Below are 13,718 nucleotides of genomic sequence, written 5' to 3' on the forward strand. Positions count from 1 at the left end.
GTCTAATAAGATTACATTAAAAGTGTGAGTAACGTAACGCTAACAGCGTTGTATAGCTTACACTCACATCACATCTGATTACAAGTGTGAACATTAAAATACTATTTTTTACCTAACCACCATCATTTACGAGTCAGTAAAAGGCTTATGATGCTACCTGACTAGCGTCTTCTTCATCTGTTGTCTTTCTCTTCTTAGAGAAGTATCTGAACAAGCTCATCTGAAAATGCAGTCAGTTAGCGTCACTGAGTTGGCTAATAAGTCCACCTTTTCTCCGGTAATTCGCTGCCTTATTCCTCACGACTACACTTCTCTGACTCTGACCTGGTGCCTGATCACTGGGCTGGGGATCCTGAAGATGCCAAGGAACAACGTGTCGTGCTCTCCACACCTGGTGTAAATTCAGGTCTCTTTTTGGCACACCTGAAGCGTTTCACAAAAAGACTGCTCAGGTAGGGCTGGGGTGATGGTTTGTGACCCAGCAGGAGCTGTAGCAGCAGAGAAAGTGGTTGTGAGGGTGGTGGGGAGAGGAGGGACAGAGGCTGAGCTGGTGGTTGAGGACTTCTTGGTCAGCAAATTGAAAGCCTGAAACAAACAATACAATTGAAATAAAGATTCACACTATACCACAAGTAAAACAGATGATATGTCACATAATAAAAACACTTGCCAGCTGTTGGAAGGCCGGTGGGAGTTGGGAGGACAGGTGCAGAGCAGAGACCAGAAGCTGTTTTATTTGTGTAAAAGCTTGTTCTGCTTCTTGTCCACTGAATGAGGTCTGATGCAGCTAGGGCCGTGTCATAGATTAGGGCTGACAATGGGGAGGTTATTATTGCATAATTGGCAATCCAACTCCTGCAAAAATTTATCATGCCCAGAAATGACATCATCTGGCGCTTGGTTTGAGGTTTGGGTGCTTGTAAAATAGCTGTTTTTCTCTCTTCATCTAAGTGGCGCCCCTCTGCTGATAGACAATAACCTAAATATTTTACTGTCTCTTTACAAAGCTGTAGTTTCTTTTTACTTACTTTATGTCCTTGTTCAGCTAGAAACTTTAGCAAAGCTAATGAGTCCTCTTGACATGCTTGTTTTGTGGTTGAGGCCAAAAGAATATCATCAACATATAACAAAATCTGGCTTCCTATTGGAGGTTGAAATTTTGCTAAATTTGCAGACATAATCTGAGAGAATATTGTTGGACTTTCACAATATCCCTGGGGAATGCAGTTATAAGTGTATCTTTTCATTTTGTAGGTAAATGCAAACCAAAACTGGCTGTCTTTATGAACGGGAATAGAGAAAAAAGCATGACTGATGTCACAGACAGTGAAATATTTATTTTCTGGTTTCAGCTCATTTAATAGTGTATGTGGATCTGGCACTGTTGGTGCCCTAGGTACCACAGCTTTATTCACTGCCTGTAGATCTTGTACCATCCTCCATCCAGTAGAGGGTGCTGATTTCTTAACAGGGAATAGTGGTGTGTTGTATGGAGAGTCAGGACATGATCATTCGATAGAATGCAAGTTTAAGACACTTCCGCATTGGCTTGATTTTCCAGACCCAGAGTCGACATCCATTTTTCTATACAGTCTATGGGTGGAACAAGAAATACAACGAACCATCATCTGTTGGGAAATAGCATAATAAACATATTGTTTAATAACAAAAAATAACATTTAATATGGAGAATCAAAATCGATTTACAGTTTGTGCTGGCATTGTAATTTAACAATAGAAAAGACAAAAGGCATGAATAGGACACTTGTAATGTACAGCAGTGACTTTCAAACAAACAAACAAAAAAAATGACATTCCATATTTTGGCCATCTGAAATCCTTGTAAAACTCTATAATCCATTAAATGTATGCTAAGAAGGAGAGTCCATGCCTGCATTTTGACTTTCAAATGATTATAAGTTCCTAAACACTTTCTTCAGTTTATTTCTAAATGGGATTTTTAAACCTAAAAATAACAATAACTAGGGCTGAGCCTGGTTCTAAATGTTGCAGGAATACATTGATCGATGCATTTACACTGTTAACATGCAAAGGCTGCTGGAGGAATAAATCTCTGATCATCTACTCTTGTTGCACGGAAAAAAGCAGACCAATCTTTTAAAGATCACAAGACTACATATCTTAATAACATGAGCATTTTTCCATAATTGCATTTTTACCTGCATGATACATACTGCTGATACTCTACAATAACAGGACTAAAACAAGTGAGGAAATGGTTTTTAAAGCAGTTCATCAGGGATTGGACCACACGCAGTCAAAAGTTAAAATTGGAGAACATTCAGCATGGAGACTAAATCAAAAACATATGACAGTAACCTGAATAAACACTTTCTATAATATAGTTTTCTGGGAAATATAGTTTTTTTACTATACAGCATGTATGTTCTATGTTATCAATAGTATGTCTGTTCTATGATGTAATAATTCAATAGTTTATATAAGAGTTGTGGGACATTCCTGTATCTTTCTGTTTTTCTAATAAAGTGCAAAATGCTTAAAAACACAAAGCTGCACATCTGCCAGAACAAGGAACTAAATTATTTTCTGTAAAGACTATTTACAGTTGGATGTTCTGGTCCATGTTTGACAGAAACAGAAATAACCCAATAATGCAGACTCTTGACACAGGTACTGCATTGCAGCATGTAAGAGCTCTGACTGTCAGAGGCGTGTTGCAACAAGAGCAGGATTCACATCAAGACCATTTTACATTTAAATGATTATGAATGACAAAAGAGCTGAATTCTCTTAATTTGTATGATAAACTATTCCCTAAGAACTATGAAACACAGAATGATCAGACAAGAAATCTTGTAGGTAACCACAAACATACACACTGTGCTTCTACTGCCATTTATAATGAATCTTTTTTTCCCATCATATTTCATTATGATAATTTAGTTTTTGACAGTTTCCTAAACAAAAATAAGCTACAGTTTGCATAACACAAATCTACCTTTACAGTAGTAGAGTTATCCATGTTAGGATCGCGGAGGAAAACTCTTATTAACTTGGCATCTTAGCGCCCCTTCAGTGTCTCTCTGCTCCAACAAGCTCACAGTATTGGGAAAACAAAGAGAACTCAGGGGTTATCTTCAGTGCACTTGTGTAAGTTTCAGTCTGACTGTACAATGCCGCTTCTTCATTACAGGTAGTCATGGAATCAGAAACAAAAACAACATCTTTGCTATGACTAATACTGTAGATGGCACTGTTTTACTCAGTCGGGTCAATTTTAAAATGGGTTTGGAGGAAAGCAAGCGACACATCGCAGTGTAAAGTGATGAAAGTGATGAAATGTGTTTCTGATCAATTATCACACTGAGGCTGACTTTTTTTTTTTTTTTTTTTTTACAAAGTCTCTGAGGGTGTTAGATTGTATTCACTGTCTGCACTTTGTTACAGCCGTGAGCATTGGCCTTTTGACACAGGAGGAAAAGCACAGGTGTAAATAATAAAATCAATGATAGCCGAGTTCAATTTAGCTGCTTCAGTTTCAGGGTCCTGGCGTTGTGCGTGCTGACTCGCTGTCACACTGTCATGCAACTGTGGAAGAATTACTCCTTTACTGAAATAAAAGTAGCAATACCACAATTTAAATGCAACATACAAAAACTAAAGTAAAATGTAAGTAAAAGTAGTGATTATGCAGGAAAAGGGCTCCTTTAATGGTTTTGTATTACACATACCCTTGATTATATTATATTATTATCACTGATCAGCAGTACTGATATTTTCTTAAAACAAGTAAAAAGGGAGTCTGTAACCAGGCAGAATGAGGCAGGTTGCTGCACAAAACATTAAAAATGAACCTGTTTTAAAAAATCCTTGAAACTGCATTGAAAATATGTTGGAATATTAGAGCACTGTTCGATTTCTTTCAAGAAAATAAGACTTAAAGGACTAAAATGATTTCATTAGAAGGACATTTTGTGCACTGAACAGTGAGTTATATTTCAGAGGCAGATCACAAGTTTCGGATTAAAATTTTCACACTGCCAAGTCACTAGTAAATACCTATAGCTGCCAAATAAATGTAGTGGAGTAAAAAAGTAGAAGTATGAAGTAGAATGAAAGGGAAAAAACTCAAATAAAATACAATTACCTCAAAGTTGTATTGAAGTACAATACTTGAGGAAATATATTAAGTAACCTTCGAAAATGTTATTGGTTAACACTTGTGCTTTTCCTTCTATGACAAATGTCTGTTGTGAAAAATAAGACCTATTGAGAAACGAGCAGATTTTCTTTCTAATCCACTAATTTATACTCATTTACAGCAAGTAACCCCCAAGAGTTGAATAACAATCACACTCACTGAGTACTTCTGTTCCAAACAACATTGACAACACAGATTTCATGTCCATGTAACTTACGTTTAGATACTTTTGCCTTTAACAATTTCACTATTTTATTTATTTTGTATTTGTTTGAATCAAACTAAAGTAATTGTACAAATTTGGCCCAAATATCTGAAGGCAATTCAAGTAGCTCAACCAATTAATAAACTGATTAACAGTAAGAATTTGAAAAACATAATGCATCACCTAATATTGATTTCACCTTACTCCCTGAGAGCAGACATTGTTCAAGATATCTGATTTCTGTTACACCCTCTAAACTGGCAATAATCCTATCAAAACAGACATTTTCATACTTTGTGTTATTTGCAGTTCTTTGCACCTCGGTGCCATTTAAAAATGGACTATATTCTTGTTATTTATCGCGAGGTAAAATCTGAGTGATCACTGTGGCTCAGAGAAAGTAAAACTCGACCATATGCACCTTAGCTGGATCACTGCTATGTCCACTCTGGCTGAGAAGACTATATGAGACGGACGGTGTGGGGTCGGGATATAGCTCAGGCATAATCTTATTTCTATATGATTAACATGTTAGCACCCTACACTAATTTTACATGATGTCTTTTTGCATTTAATACAGTCTCTTTGATATGTCACGTTAGCCTGCTTGATTAGACCAAACTGGAATAAATACTTCTTCAAATTAAAGAGGATTTACGTTTCATCAGTGAGGAGACAAATTCATTACGTCCTTTGTCACGCAGCATAAATCTTCAGCTGGCCAAGGTTGTCAGGAATTATCATGGATTTAACAAATATCCTTGCCCCTTTAATATAAAACATAAAATATCAACAGACTCACGCCATTTCTTTTCACATAATAATGAAGACTATGATATCCCCATCTGACTTCACCACTCGGATGAATGGAAGGTTACAATACAACCACTTGTCCTCTGAAGACACTCGCTCCATGTGGAGTAGTAGTGTAGAAGGCCCAGTCTTCGTGTGTTGGGAGCGCTTCTGTCAGGTGTGTTTTTAAGAAGTATCCTTGTCATCCAACAAGGCAGAGACGGGTCCTCACACGTCTGAGATTACACGACCACAGTAGGCATCGTCGATACACAACACAGCAGCGGATAACAAGGGAGAGGTAGAATCACATGATCCAGCCAGTCTCCCCCATTAGTACCAGTGATACTTTAGATCTAGTGAAAATATATCCTCTTACAGTAGTTGTGTTTGATGAACACAGATGAATGAATGATTAATTCTGGTTCACAGTATATCACGGGAGCACGATGCAATGCAGTCTTAATGCGGGTACAGAGTTAGTGTCGAGCTGTGACTCCTTGCCGTTCCCTACTGGTTAGCCCATTGCATTTGGCCTGCACAAGCCCCCATGAAGTCTTTAGTGACGCTAGTCATTTTAGTTGGGCCCTGAGGAGCCCTCCGTGTCTCTGGGCAGGGCACCGTTGAGCTCCAGAAGGCTATCAATTCCCAGATACCCCAGTAAAATCTCGCTCCGGCGGTGGGATAGGTTCAGGATGTCCTCAGCCAAGCACTGAGCAGAGGTGAAGCGGACCTTGTCATGATCAAACATATCCTTAAGGTACTGCACAATTTGTTGCTGCAGAGGAGAGGAGAGAAATGAATGACAGAAACTGATATACAGTATAACACAGTGAGTTTAACTTAGACTTTAAAGGTGTAGTCCACTGATTTTACACATGAAGGTTAGCTTGCTCTTTATGTTTAGTCCTACTCAGCCTGTGCAAACAGTTGTACAAGGTCTTAGTCACGTTTGAAAAAACTAACCCTAGTAATGTCATCAGGCTTATTTCATCTTGGCTTGGAGACTACAAATTTATTACAGAAAGCCTGGGTTACAAACTGGCAGTATGGAGTCTTAACACAGAGGAAGCCTGATGCCACATTCATGTCATATCCGAGTTATCAGAATTATAAGCAACTGAAATTTCTTTGTTCAAGATGATTAAACCTAAATGTACGTTATATTGCCAGTGCACAGTATTTTTAACCCTCGCTCAACTCTGTAATTGTACAACTGTTCTGAGCTGTCCTGTGACGTGAAAGCTGTAAACATGGGAATCTGTCTCATCTCAACCAACCATCCCATATGATGTGAAGAAAGATGCAAAAGATGCTATTGAGTTGCATTATGGGAAGTGGAGGATCCAGCACTGCTGAAGGTTGACCTCCACTTGGGATGTTCAGAGCAATCACTGATAGCTTATGCCTTTTCCACATGGCTTGTTTTACCATTAATGTATTAACTTATTATCATTATTCTTAACATTTCTAGTTTCAAATCAATATTAAATTGAATTTGCCCTGCCATAGTTTCACATCTGCATCCCCTGCATATAACCGATGCTTGCAACACCAATGACACACTCCGACTGACTGACTGCCATTGCTGTTTGTGTGTAAGTGCCGGGCTGTGATGAAACAGAGCGGAGGAGGTCGATAGACAGAACACGTCAGGGACAGTCAACAAAAAGGAGAGAGAAAGGAGCGAGAGAACTGCAAGCCTTAAACAGCTGTTTCCACAGGCCTTCCACTGTTGCTCTGCTCTGATAACTAAATGTAAATAATGAATGCTTTGTTTGTGATGACAACACACAACATGCTCTCACCTTGAAGATGGTGCAAACTTCACTTAGGTGCTGCCTGGGTCCCAAAAACCCAAACGCTAAAACTGGGCTCACATGTTCTGATATGGCGTAGAAGTGGGAGATAAAACCATCAGGAACCTATGGACAGTAAAGAAACAGCTGTCAAAACCAAAGATATTGTACTTTGAAACACTAAATGCAATCAGTTTTCAAACTGGCTCAAACTCACCATGAGCAGACGCCTCTTTGCTTTTAGGACAGACCAGCAAGCAGTCGCCAGAGCCTAACAGAAAAACACAGCTGTGTTATTGGGATACGTTACAACTCACTCATCAGTGGTATAATTATGGAGTTTGTGTGCGTGATCATGTGAGTGAAAATTAACCGTCTCTTTGAAGCTGTCAGAGAGCCAGCGATTCCTCAACACAGCCACCACAGAGGAGGGAGGGCTCTCCAGGTCCTCAAACGCATCCATCAGGATGAAGTCCAACACTACGTCGAAAAAGTTCATACACACCACCTGCAGAGGTCATGACGAGTGAGCCCCAACAGTGTGTTAAATATGACAGTGATCACATTTTCTCAAAGATTACATTCACTTTCCTACTATATTTAGAGATCTGATGTATACAGAGTGAACGAATCATTCATATAAAGATGGACTGTTGTAACCTGACCATTGGGCGCGCTTCAGTTTAATTCAGGGTAGTCACAGGGTTTCTCAGGTTCATGTAAACTGCCTGAGTATCCATGAATAAATCAATAAACACAGACGTTCCCAGCAATACTGTCAGCATGAAAAGTGAAATGGCATTTAGTCAGTCGTCTTAAAGACTGACCATGTTTTATCGCCTGATATATGCGACCCTGTGTGTTTGTTAAGGGGAGCATGCTGAAAAACAAAATGAAGAGGAGATTCAGTAACATGACGTGAATGACAGCATTACTCACCCCTCGGCCCTCCAGCTCCATCTTAGTGATGGGCCACGTTTCCTCTCTCTGAGTGTAAAGCAGCATGTCCTCGTAGCTCTCTAGGAAGGCTTTGGGACTCTGAGTTAAAGCAAAAAATAACAACAACAAAAAACACACAGGAACTAATTATTTAAAGCTGTGCAAATATGTCCACAGAAGCAGAACCTTGTCCTGTTTATCCAAATGACACAAGTTAACAACAGTGGATCCAAATGAGTATTTTTCTTACCTTGTTTGCCTTTACCATTAACCCTGTAATCATTTGCTTCCCGGTCTCCATGAAAAATGTGCGATGAGTTTCATCTAGCAACAGGACCTGAAAGGAAAAAACCTCATCAGTCTTTTTTCTACAGTGATTTCTGTAATAATATGGTCAAGTTATTTAGTAGGCACCTGATTTTGTCACAGTGCAGAATAATTTTCAAGCATAGACAACAAAGTGTCATGTTGTACGGAAAGCAAAGCAGAGTACGATTACTCTCATGTACCAAAAAGAGTCACACAAGCAGATAAACACAACAGATGTGAATGTTCCCTTCAGCTCCAGCTGTGCAAAAGTTGTGCAGAGAAACCCCTGTAGTATCATACATTTTTAAGTGTAAGGAACACCATGAGTCACCTCTCCTGACTGCAGCTGCTGTCTTCATCCTCACTAACCCAGTAGCTTTTGTCAGGATGTCGCCTAAGCAAAGAAACCTGACTCGCTGCCTGTTGCTCTTATGGCTGCACCTGCATCAAGGCAGCATATTTCTGTCTCAGGTTTGTGTGCTGTGTGTTTCTACTAGTGTCTCGATACACACACTGTATGAGGGCAGAGATGATGATTCCAGCAAAAAGAAAGAAAAGACAAAGAGATCCATCTTGATCCATGACCTGGTTCCACCTGAAGTACAATGCCTTCCTGAAATTCATTATGACAGATTTACCTAAAATAAACCTTTTTTTTTTTTTTACTTGCATCATATCTATTGTCTTACCTTGCTCTCACTGCACTGCAATATTTAGCAACTGCACTATGTGATTCAATGCTAACCATTTAGAAGATTGGCAATCATATGCAATTATTACAATTTATTTTAACCAAGACAGCCTTCCTGCCAGAGGACATCAGCCAAAAGAGCATGAAAATCTCTGAGCTGTATGAGCTTAATTTTGTTTTTTTTAGTTCTGTTCAGCTTAATTTACTTTCAGCTTCACAGCTCTCAAGTGTTTTTACAAGAGTTTACAACCCAGCTCATGTGATTTTCATTAAACGCCATCTGTCATCTTCTGACCACTAGTAGTGCTGTAGAGCAATGTTTGATGAACTAGCTCTTCTATTGTCTGCACAAAGATGTGCAGGTGATAACAGTTGGTTGTGTTGTAATGCACCATAAAAGTGGAGGAGAAGAAATTCCCAAGACAGTGTAAACAATGGAAGTTTTGAAACATAAAACAATGGCTTCAAAATCATAATATAAAACAGGGTGGGGGGTTATTATGCAAACAAAGAAAATGATCTATGATCTAAGTCTTATGAGCTGAAACAAACCTGGAATGCTTGTCTCACACAGTGAAGTTTGGCAAGGAAGTCTTGATCACCATAACATTCAAGTAATTCAGTCCTGGTAAAAAGAGACAGACATGAAAGTCAAAGTTGATATGGCGAACAGCTGCTTATTTACACATACAGCAGACACAGAGCAACATAAGCATTTATTCACTCTCCTTTTAGCTGCTAAATGCTCCACTATGTTTGCCAGCGAGTCACAAACCTTGTCTATCGTTTGGTGCACAGTAGGTTTATCAGAACTTTTTTTGTTCAATAGCTGCCTGCTACATCTGGAAATGATGCTGATGAGAGCAGCGAGGGTGAACCAAAACCAAAATAATGAGGTGATGTGCAAGTGTCACTAAGAGTGACTCCTTTGACATTGTGCATAGTCATCACAACTTTAAGTATTTAGGTGAAGACGCTGAATTTCACAGTTACCTCAGGGACCTATAGGCCACTTTGGCTTCCCGGACCTGAGACAAGGCTTCTTCATAAAGAGCTGCTGGCCTAAGTGGCTGGTAGACTTCTTCTAAAGCCATGGCATCAAACAGCTGCACAGACAAAACACAAAGACCTCATTACACAATCTACATATGTTATTTGCAGAAAAAGCAGCAGACATGATTGGATCTGCAAGACTCAAGAGTGTATTTGAATGTGTACTTGATACAAACACTAGAGGGGGCTAAGTCTGTGACTGCCCTAATGTAATCTGGTTTTCCATCAGTCCTTAGTGAACAGAGGAGAGGAACTCACCTCTGCAGCCGAGAAGAAGGAGTCGTCAGAGGTAACAGTAGTCACATCATCGTCTTGCAGTCTATGGAAACTCTCAACTTGAGGCAAGATAAGAGTTCCTTCACTCTCTAACAAAGGGACAACACAAACTGTGATATAAGAGATAAAACATATGCTCTCATGCTCTTCTCTTTGATTAATAAGATTTCTACCCTCTGTTAAAAAAGGTCACATAGAAGCTCAACAGAAGTCTCACCAAAGTCTGCCAGCACGCTGTCTGTCGGGATACTGCTGCCAAAATCCTCTTGTAGGTGGTATGCCCTGTGCAGCAGTGTCTCTAACTTCTCAGCAAACACTTTATTACGGGTTTCAACCTATAATCAAGAGGAAAAGCATTTAACAAGCCCAAAGTTACTTATTATGTAATAAAACTAAAAAATAAATCAAGGATTAACAATTATACTGCATTGGCACTGTATTGCCTACGACCAAACCAACAACATCTCACTTACAGTAGGTGAAATTCCACCACCATACTGAACTTGAACTGGAAAGTAAACCAGCCATAAACAGGGCTGGTAATTACTGTTTTATGGTTACCATGGGAAAGTCTCCACAAGTTGCCCCCTGCAGAGCGAGGCTGTTGTTGCTGGAGGTCGAGCGGGAGTGATGGCGAATATTCAGGGCCTGCTCCCACTTTCGCAGAGCCTCCTCAAACAGCTCCATCCCTAGCAAGAAAAAGAGCACTGAGACTTAACCAGACTGTCTACTTACGCACAGAACTGCAGCCACTGGTGTTCTTTCTTATTGGCTTTAGTGCTGGAGCAGATATTACTTTATCAAAAATACTGCTGCTTAATGCTGTTTAAGTGAAAAGTCCAGAGAATGACAGAATTCAAATAGTTCATGCAGGATGATCCTAATGTCCAACAACAGCACCCTGGGTCAACAAGTCCAGCATTCACCTGATTACATCCGATATTTCTTCATTTGTTCTACACTACAACAGTCACTACAGCATCAAATCAGCTGCCTTTACCTAACATGGGAAATACGGTATTATTATTATGGGTAGCTTGTACCTTAATTTGACCATAAAATGATAAAAAAAAAAGACATAGAAAAGTAACTTTTACATGATATAAGTCTTCAAAATCAACAGCAATGTGAATACTCTCCCTTTTACTCACTTTATTGACACCAAAACAGAGAGTTTTGTTTCATGACCCATGTTATTTCTGATTAAAAACTATTCAAGGCAAAGGAAAAGTAGAGCTCATCTTGTTGTTTCACACAATATACTTCATATTTCACACACAGCTTATGTCATTTTTTTTTTTATAAAATCCTGAATAGTAGTAAATACCTACCCATTAAATACAGATTCTCTGCATTAGCATCCTCTACTGCCCCTGACTCTTCCACCACAGGCTCTGCTTCCCAGGGGGTGGATGGATTGGCAGACTGATTGGGGGAGTTTGGTACCCGCATCTGTGCCAAAGACACAAAATAAATATAAAATATGAAAAATGATATGAAGAGGAATAAGAGAAAATGCACATAAACAAGACAAAAACTGAAAAGCTACGAGTATGAAACTAACTGATGCCAGGCTGTGTGAAGAACTTGAGTGTTTACTGGGAGCCAGCGAAGAAATTCCACTCATGGTGTCATTGCTCCTGGTGCTCGGACTCATCATCTGTCGTCCAGTAAATGGCCCTGTAAAGAAAAAAAATAAAAGCGTTCTCTTTTCTGGATTTATCTAAGTAGATGCTGAGACATGCTATAACCCACAAAGCAATGTCAGCACTTCAAAATTTCCAACATAAAGACATTCACACCTCTTTTCAACGAAGAGGGTCTTCCTGTCTTCATCAGCGCCTCAGGTATTCCCACTGTCTTCTGGCCCTCCTTCCCTTGTGTTGCCTGCTTCCTTTTTCTCCCCCGCCTTTTGAGCTGATGAGCGGTGAGAGCCAGAGCTACACTGCCCAGTGCTGTGGCAAAGAGCACCTTCTTCAAGTTTGGGGTGAGCTTTAGCTGAGAAAATATGGACTGAAAGGAGGAGAGGCAAACAAGCGCTGTCATCACAGACATCAATTTAGCTATTGTAACTTATTTTTCATTTCACAAGTCTGCAAAGGATGGTTCTGTATAAACATGCAAAACTTAACTGTAAATGCAAAGCGATTTACCTGCCCAAATGTGGAATAGAGAAAGACCGGTATCTCCGCTACAGTCATGGCCAAAGCCTGGGCGATGGACATCCCGTCTGCTCGTTTGACTGACATCTCAGAAATGGAAATGCCTTCAGGCCGCAATTCCCCAGAGCTCCCTCACATTCACCCTAAATGAAGTTTCCTCTCTGCTCTGAGATCAGCCAGCTCAGGGCTTGCTGATGAACCGTGTCTGTCCTCATTCACTCCTGACCTTGTGCTCCACACTAGTCCAGTGGGTGGATGCAGTTTTATTACCCTACAATAGATGAGACATTAGTTTTGGAAATTAACCGAGTGCACAGGCATCCTCTCTTTATAGCTGCATTAAACTGCACATGACAAAGACACAGCAACAATAGGTAGTACAAAAGTGCTGTTGATTCCAGGGCAAAATCCAAGCATAGAATTAACTTGCAAAGGTTCATGGTTTAGACTGGGAAGATCAAGCTCGCATTAACTGTTAAGCAGCAGCGCAACTTGACATCGTGCCAGCTAACTACCTATCTACACTGTCTGGTATGCAGCCAGTTATCCAGCCTGCCATCCAGCCTGCCTTACACCTACGCTACATGACAAACAGCAGGTGCGGTTTCAGCGTGACAGACTGGCTGACTTTTCATCTCTCTTTGGAGCTACACTGTCTAATTCAATAAAACATCGACTTATATGCAAAATGAGAATTCATTCAAAATTATTGATGATGCAGAAGCTGCTAGTTAACAGACTTGACTATAAAAAGGTGAATAGCGAGCTAGGCAGTTAGTCAAAGGTCGTGAGTCCACCCTGCCACCACTTTTTCAACTTTTACCTAAAATACAGAGTAGGTCTGAACTCAGTTTTCCAAATTGTTGTTATGAACAAGCCAAAATCAACACAAGCAAGCAGGAAACAACCATCACAGGCGAGCATGCTAACGTTAGCTGGCACACTTAGCTAGCCTAGCTCAGCCCGATCTGACACTTCACATCACAGCATCACCCGGTCAACCGGACACAAGCTGTAAGGCTTTGAACTGACACCTCAGAGGCGTCGGCAGCTCTGCTTACAGCACACCAGCGACACAACTAATAACATAATCCCTTACACAGGTACATACCGTGGGGCATCCAAGGCGGCAGTAGGGAAGGACGTTCCTGTGTCACAGTCAGTGAAAGCCGCACACTAGATTTTTGCTCGGAGGCGGTGCTTCGGAAACGCAGGGAAAGTGACACGACCATAAACCAATCAGATGCGGAGTACAGAAGATCAAATTCTTTTGTTGACCAATCGAATGACGGGTAGGAGAGACGAATAC

General features: G+C 40.2%; 1 protein-coding gene across 1 annotated transcript; it reads right to left on the reverse strand.

Moving 5' to 3' along the window:
* Nucleotides 1-1,629: 1,629 nt before the first annotated feature.
* miga2 (mitoguardin 2) lies at nt 1,630-13,617 on the reverse strand. The gene is made up of 16 exons (XM_023423999.2): nt 13,521-13,617; nt 12,401-12,680; nt 12,050-12,260; nt 11,812-11,927; nt 11,579-11,699; nt 10,809-10,936; nt 10,465-10,582; nt 10,230-10,336; nt 9,912-10,024; nt 9,471-9,543; nt 8,169-8,255; nt 7,919-8,017; nt 7,353-7,487; nt 7,197-7,250; nt 6,989-7,105; nt 1,630-5,958 (listed from the first exon to the last, which is right to left on the reverse strand). The coding sequence occupies exons 2-16, from the start codon at nt 12,494-12,496 to the stop codon at nt 5,758-5,760; spliced, it is 1,776 nt and encodes a 591-aa protein (XP_023279767.1). The 5' UTR covers nt 12,497-12,680; nt 13,521-13,617; the 3' UTR covers nt 1,630-5,757.
* Nucleotides 13,618-13,718: the final 101 nt, after the last annotated feature.

This window comes from Seriola lalandi, unplaced genomic scaffold, assembly GCF_002814215.2.
Source record: "Seriola lalandi dorsalis isolate HSWRI2012SDOR001 ecotype SW California unplaced genomic scaffold, Sedor1 jcf7180002054695, whole genome shotgun sequence".
In the NCBI taxonomy this organism is placed as follows: domain Eukaryota; kingdom Metazoa; phylum Chordata; class Actinopteri; order Carangiformes; family Carangidae; genus Seriola; species Seriola lalandi.